Source organism: Pinus tabuliformis, chromosome 8, assembly GCF_031772625.1.
Source record: "Pinus tabuliformis cultivar Carrire ecotype Pingquan chromosome 8, CPIR1, whole genome shotgun sequence".
In the NCBI taxonomy this organism is placed as follows: domain Eukaryota; kingdom Viridiplantae; phylum Streptophyta; class Pinopsida; order Pinales; family Pinaceae; genus Pinus; species Pinus tabuliformis.
In genome coordinates, this window is record NC_142294.1 from 802,517,370 (window position 1) to 802,525,156 (window position 7,787).

Consider the following 7,787-nt stretch of genomic DNA (forward strand, 5'->3'; position numbering starts at 1 on the left):
GGATTTGGTACCACTGGATGCTTATGGAGAGATGGAGAAACCAGAAATTTACAGAAGTTAACACGATAAATAAATCACACAATAAAACTACGGGTCAGAATTTGGAATTGATTGAATTACTTGACACCAGAGAATAAATAAATAAACCCAACTTTATGGATAAACCTTGAAAGATCTTAGAATGCTAATAGAGTCATAATAATTTTAACTCTTACAAGTATGTTAACTTTTTCCTGAATTTAAATTCTGCATGAAACACATGTAAGTACCATGTGAAGATTGTGAATTTTATATTTTTCACTTCTGGTTCTTCAGTTGTATTTTTATTCTTTTTTTTTAATATTTTTTTTTTTGTTTTTTTGCAGTGCCTTGTACTTTAGGTATTGTTAATAGAACATATCTATCATTTTTTATAAGATCATCTTTGTTTTTCTTTCGTCTCCTCTTTTATTATTGGAATAACTTCAACCATTCTTAATAGTTGTGTTCATTTTTCTTTTCTATATCTTTTGATATACCTATCACAACATGTCGATACTAACTTTCATCTCCATTAATTCAAGTTCATAGTTAAATTCATATTCAATTTTTGTTGTAACCTTATTCATATCTTTATATTTTTTTGGTTGCTGCCAACAAAAAAAATTCCATATAAACCCATTCTTAACACTTTCGTCCACCCTACCATCCATGATCGCGGTTTGCTATTTCTCATGCTTAGTGCTTTCTTTTTCATTATGATGAATTAGGCCTCTCCTTAAACTTGCAGAACTCCTTATTATGCAAAATTAGGACTTCCCCCAGCTACTTGTACTGCATCTGGATACCGTATTGGGTTATCATGAATTACGCATCTAATTGCATGATTGCATTCTCACAAAAATCATCCTACAAGATAAAAATTTAAGAAAACCAATGATACTTTTGTAACCGTTCACTTCAACTAAATGTGTGAAAGAATCTATATGCACCGCAGGAGAGGTGCGGTGCAAATTTTATTTAGTGGATAGCCATGGACTCTTTTGGCATTTTATTGATATATTTGGCAGCCATGAAGAGAAAATGATTTAGCAGGAGACATTGGCTCCGGCATCCACACCCAACTGGCTACATATTGTATTATAGTAATTAACTCTGCTGTTCACTGCAGGAGTGTTTCCACCGTTGCATTCCATGCTGTTGATGGCTTTAATTGTGGCGCCGAAGCCCTGCCCGGAGGTTATTGCAGAATGACAGTTCTGCATCCAGAACCACACGGCCGTCTTGAAGGAGATGGTGGCATCCTGCCCCACCACGTCTGGGTTGTTCAGCCCGTCAAAGCCTATGTTCTGCCCAGCTACTCCGTAATTGTAATTCCTGCATTCATTAAAAATCCAAAAGTCGGTTTGTTAGCCCTCAGTTACCATTACAGATGACACGAAGGGATGGTATTAGTGAGTTACTTACCAGCTTAACTGGAGAGGGCCGCGCCCATGGTAGCTCTTCCCGCTCGCACACGGCCACGAGGTGGATGTCGCATCACAGTAGATGATTGGAGGATTTATCTCGTTGATGTAGCACAGCCCTAACATGATGACGGAAGAATTAATTAATTAATTAATTGATCTGTTAACATTCATCATCCATGAATTCTTTGAAATCAAATTGTAGAGATTATTATGGTTGTTGAGTAGATAGATTATATACCTCCAGTTTCGTGCATCACATTAGCGAAGAAGGCAGCGAGCTCTCTCTTCTGATCGTCGCTGGCACCGGTGGTGCCAAATCCAGGATATGCATTGGCAGCTGCGATGAAAGCGTCGTAGGTGTAGAATCCTTTGCCCTCGCAGGAGCTGGCAGCTCCGCCCGCAAGGCCATCGAAGACACTCTGGGAAATTATGGTGCCCACGTTTCCACCTCCGGTACTAGGAGATCCTCCACCTGAGCTTGTACAGGGGCCGCTCTGGCAGCCATCGCCGCAGTAATCGGAGGTCGTCCCGCAGTATCCATACTTGCTGCAACAAAGACCGCTGGCACAGCCACAGTTTTGAGCATTAACACTGACGCCCACCAGGAGCAGCACTAGCACCAGAGCCATTACCGAAGTACCACAACTAACCCCCATAGCTAATAATTTTCTCTATTAAAGAATCCCGCGCTCAATCTCAATGTTTGATATGTTTATGGAACTACTCAATCCAATTCTTCTCTCTTTATAGGGAAATCCCAACGCAATCTCCTCTTCCCCTAGTACTTGTTAAGGTTGGGTCAATATTGGCCGCTATGATTTTATCAAACAATTGCAGCCATCTGGAGTTTGATTTTATAAACTAATTGCGAGGACTTAATAGGCGGCGGGACGCGCTAACGTCGGACGCCCGCGAGTCTGCCTTAGCATTGGGTCTTTACTCCTTATCCGTTAGATGAATCGATTCTGTAATCAAGAGAGAATGGTCGTCCTCTAAAGGCCTGAGAATTGTAGATTTGAACATTCAATATGCAGGGGTAAAATCAAGTGTGTTCCATTGATACAGTATCCAACTTGAGAGTGAAATGGCTTGTGATTTGTTTTTCAAATACAGTTTAAGATGATTTATTATTATTATTATTAAGAAGAAATTGTGATTAATAAAATAGATGTGAGAACTCGAGTGTTTCCATTTTGAAATTCCAACCTTATTCGAATAAATAAATTGCATTCCGTACCCTATTGAATAAACTGAACCTGCAATTGAGGTAAGATGCCGCCTGATAAGCGTTGAATGCATCGAATCCGCCTTGCGGAACGCGCAGTGTTGAATGCGGGAGTTCAAGTTTCCCTCATGTCGGTTGGCGCTTTCCATCTCAGTAATTTGTGGTTGTGACGATGATGGCACAACATCATTTTCCTGGAATGATAGTGTTTTGAAGGACATGTGAACACACACTACACACTAGCAAGATGTACAAAATTGTGTTTAATTCAATTTAGTTTTCTCTCATCTATATCACGAAAAGTAAGGAAATTTATTTATTTATTTTTATTTTTTTTAAATCAAATTATTAGAGTGAGTTTTGTCTACCCATTTTGAACTCTATAGTGTTGTAAAAAGCATATTGTTAGAGTGAGTTTTGTCTAACCATTTAGAATCATATAGTGTGGTTCATTGTCACGATAAGATGAAGAACAAGATCTTGGCATCAAGTTAAATATATGAAGAGATAAAAATTTAACGGTTAGATTTTGACTAAATAATAATAACAATAATAATAATTAACTAAATAAATCAATAAATAATGAAAATAATAATTAATCTTAGTCTAGATAAAAATACAAATATATATATATATATATAAACTTAACAAGAAATGGCACGGATATAATAACTAACTGCTAATTTTCCAGCCATTGTCTCTATTCAGATTGCTTAGATCTGCTAATTTTCCAGCCATTGTCTCTATTCAGATTGCTTAGCTTTAGGGGTTAATATTCGCAAATGCGCTAATCTTCCATGCTTTTTCCAAAAACAAAATTCGTTAATTTCCCTTTTTTCTAAAAATTATTCGCCTAAATTCTATATAGAGACTATATAAAATTATTATAAATTTGAATACTTTTACGAAAACATTGCCAAACATTTTACAAATTGCATATTATATGCTATTGAGATTCGCCTAGGTTTCTAAACTTTAAAATTAATTTCCATCCTTAAAATTTTCCTTGATCCTCTATATATATATATATATATATATATATATATAAACTTAACAAGAAATGTAAGGGATCCAAGAACTCTTAATTTTTCAGCTATCATCTCTATTCAAATTGCTTCGCCTCCTTTCAATCTCTATAGCTTCCATAAACTTACGGTGATGGAAATGATCTATCTTAGCAATGACTCGAGCCTCTTCAATCCACATGTGGTGTTTTTTCTTTTCTGCATGTTCTGCTAATGTTGAAGAGTGGGTCCTCCCATGTTTCTTAAGACCCACTCTTCCTTTACTAACCTTAGTGGTTTCCGAATGCATAAAATAATGATGAGAAACCAAGAGATCCTATCAAGATATTTATCAAGGAAGCCTTGCATGACAAAGGAACAAGATGATAGATAATTTCACCCAAATCCTTCAAAAAATATCCAAAAGGTGATGGAGCCACCTTTGACAACCAATCACTTTGGAGGTATGATGTCCTTCAAGGTACAAGTTAAATTTGACATTACTTTAATCGAAGGAAATATAGGCAATAATATTTCAAATAAATGGTTAATTCTACTAGAGCGTTTTACCTAATTCAAAAAATTTCCAATGTTGAGAAGACCAACTTTGCACTCCTTATATTCCTTTCCCATTTCAAATATTAGTAGGCCACTTGATGTTTGCAACATATCAAAGATGAGTCTAAATCATTTGCAACAAAACCACTTAATTGAATTTTTTTTTATGCCATCAAGGAGAAATGTTACACTACAACAAATCCTTGTGATTAGCTTCCTATTTAGCTCCATTTTTTTCTTCCACTAACTGTTTTAGTGTATTTTTCTCCACCTTTTTGAAAAAATCGATACTATTTATCGGGATGGTGTTATTTTGGCCTTTTTTCTCACCAATCACAGCTAGTCTCACAATACACAAATACCTTATATACCTTGTATTCAACAATGATACCAAATTTAATGAGTATCACGTGATTTTAAAATACCACAATGTCATACACAAGTACATCTAAATAAAATTGTGGCTTATAGTCATATTTTGATCCATAAATAATAGGCTTATAGCCTCTCCATTTAACCAATGCAAATTCTTGAGCCATTAAAAAATTCACTGGTGTTCCTAAACATACTGTTGAGACTATAAGATGATGGTTAAAAAAAATAGTTATTTATGCTTATGTGTATTTAGCTACAACTAGCTTCCTTTATATCTTGAAATGTTTAAACCCGTGTTCACTGATTGGTCTCTCCATTGCAAATCATAAGGCCCACTTTTGAGACATGTTGACCTAATTTATACCTCGTAAACCTCTCTTTGGAAATGATTAACATACGTATTACACACTTAATGATGGAGGAAATGTGTTCAATTATGAAGTGTTTGTTATGTCTTATTTTATTTGATATATACATGCTACATTGACCCATACTTCAAGTAGGTCAAATCAAGGGAGGTTTCATGCTCCAACATGACATGAGGAAAAAGAGGAATTATGTCCTCTCATCCACCCATAAAGGGTGTCAATACTTAAACACACAATTGCAACATGATCCATTCAAATTTATAACTCAAGAGAATCAATCTATCAAGGAATTTAATCCCTAGAATTTAGGAACTTGTTTTTAGTGATCTTGGAAAAACAAGCCTTCAATAAAGGAATGATTGAAGGCATAACCACCTCCCACCCCCTCTGACCATCCTCGGATGTGGGAGGGTTACTTTTATACCCAATCTCTGAGGTTTATTATGAAGATGGGTTTACCAAAAACCTTATTTTTGAAAGTATGCAGAATTTAATTTTGATACCATCATTGTGATCATCTCATCAAGATCTTTCTAATGACATAATATTTATCTCAATACAATTCATGGATTCAAAGTTATGTCCACTGGAAGTTTTCATCCTATTGAAAGAGGTAGTGTCATCCCAAGGGAACCACGTTTCAACCACGTGGCCTCCACCAGGACTTAGTGGAATAGCTACATCATCAATGTGGGGTCCATGCCAAAGAATCTTCTCCCCAACGTGCCCCCCCCCCCCCACTATAGGTTAACAAGTTACAAAAACCTTGAAGTTGGCAAGCTCCCAGTGGGCATGGATCCCACATCGGAACCACAACCAGGCTAAAGAGTAATCCACTTTCTACAAACCAATTGTATCGTGGGCCCCTCAATGGTGGTATTAATTCTGGGAAAGGAGGGTTGTAATCATTCACAGTTGTTGATCAAGGAGAGGTGGATTGATGCTAATCCAAACCACAACTCCCATCCCTTGGTTAAATGTCAAAAATGAGGGTGGGGCTCTCAATCGACCTCGACTATTGATATAGCACCTGATGAGCGCTTATGGCCCAAAGTTGTCAAGGTCCACCCATAAGCCACGTCACACAAGATTTTCCCCCTTTCCTCATTTGGTTACATTATTCTTCCACACACCCAATAACATATCTTTCGGCAGCAAGGTCCCACTGCTAGAACCTCCATCGGGTTTCTTGTCACATGTTTTAAACAAGTGTTATGTTATGGTGATGAGCAGTGGGTAGTGACATGATTCCACTCTAGAAACTTGTCCAAATCACCCTATCCTTAACTGACACACATGTTTCAAGGTTTAATCAACATGAGAAAGGTTAGCGAAATGAGTGGTGGGAGGTGGAAGGGTTCTACTCTCAAACAATGGAAGGATTGGCTCACACTTCATTAGAACTTCATGTTACAAAGTTTGACCAAAAGGATAGGAACTTCACGTTGGGAAATAAATAAATGATAGGGTTACACTCTACAATAGCAACTAAATTAGTTGATTCTTGTTGGCTTACCCGAGTTCAAAGTAGTAAGGCATGAATGTGATGGAAGGCAATGAGGGGTAGTTGGTCTCATGTTTCCATGAACCGAAAACTTGGCTATATTGGCCAATTCTTTGTTTGCACATCCATAAGTAAAGGGTGACAAGTTGCAAAGGTTGGTTGTGCGTGGTCTCTTAGTGATAGGGTTCCAAAGGTTGAAACCATGGATAGATTGATTGGTCCCTCGCCACTCGTTCGATTACAAAAGGTTAAGGCACAAGGCACTAGTGGTGGGTGTTGGAAAGTCTCCCTAGCACAACACTTTGCGACATATTAAATCCGTAGCCTAGAAATTTACAGAAGTTAAAACGATACATAAATCACATGATAAAACTATGGGTCGGAATTTGGAATTGATTGAATTACTTGACACCAGAGAATAAACCCAACTTTATACATAAACCTAGAAATATATTAGAATGCTAATAGAGTCATACTAATTTTAACTCTTACAAGTATGTCTAACTCTTTCCTAAATTTGAATTCTGCATGTAACACATGTAAGTACCATGTGAAGATTATCAATGATTAAGGCTTTCGTACGGTCACCCTTAATTGACACCACTACTATTTGGTGGTCTAAATTATAGTGGGTGTCATCATATTTGATATTAATTTAAAAACCTATTTTACTTTTACATGGGTGTAAATAGCCCTCATGTTGTTTGTTTTTGTTTTTGCTTCTAAATTTTATATTTTTCACTTCTGGTTCTTCAGTTATATTTTTATTCTCATTTTTTTCTTTAATACTTTTTTGGTTTTTATCTAATTTTTTGTAGTGCCTTATACTGTAGGTATTGTTAATGAAATATATCTATCAATTGTTTGTAAGATCAAAAACGTTTTTGTTTTTGTTTTATCTTTTCTTTTATGTTTAGAATAGTTTCAACCATTCTTAATAGTTGTGTTCATTTTTTTCCATATTTTTTTGATGTAGTTATGATAATATGTCTATATTAATTTTCATTTCTATTATATTTATAGTTACCAAATTCGAATTCTGATTCGATTCATACTGAAAAAATCCAAAATATTCATCTTAAAAAATTAACATATAATTTATTTATTTATTTTCAAAATTTTTCAAAGTTAAAATGAATGATGATTTCAAAACATTAAAGAAAACTCATTAAATCTTTCTCTCATATGGATACTCTTTATTACTTATCTCTAACATTAGTCTTTTATGTCTATATAAGATGATCGAAAAATAATGATGGACAAAATGCATCAAATTTATTAGTATTGCATAGTGAAAAAAGTGTA

At 35.6% G+C, this 7,787-nt stretch overlaps 1 protein-coding gene across 1 annotated transcript; it reads right to left on the reverse strand.

The window, feature by feature from the left end:
* Nucleotides 1-916: 916 nt before the first annotated feature.
* On the reverse strand, nt 917-2,282 carry LOC149238016 (endochitinase 4-like). The gene is made up of 3 exons (XM_089372892.1): nt 1,687-2,282; nt 1,447-1,564; nt 917-1,356 (listed from the first exon to the last, which is right to left on the reverse strand). The coding sequence occupies exons 1-3, from the start codon at nt 2,102-2,104 to the stop codon at nt 1,068-1,070; spliced, it is 825 nt and encodes a 274-aa protein (XP_089229018.1). The 5' UTR covers nt 2,105-2,282; the 3' UTR covers nt 917-1,067.
* Nucleotides 2,283-7,787: the final 5,505 nt, after the last annotated feature.

Coding starts and splice junctions, on each gene's coding strand:
- LOC149238016 (XM_089372892.1), bottom strand. CDS start 2,104: ATGGGGGTTAGTTGTGGTACTTCGGTAATGGCTCTGGTGCTAGTGCTG. Junction 1,565..1,686: donor TGTGATGCACGAAACTGGAG/GTATATAATCTA, acceptor TCATCATGTTAG/GGCTGTGCTACATCAACGAG. Junction 1,357..1,446: donor GGCCCTCTCCAGTTAAGCTG/GTAAGTAACTCA, acceptor TAATGAATGCAG/GAATTACAATTACGGAGTAG.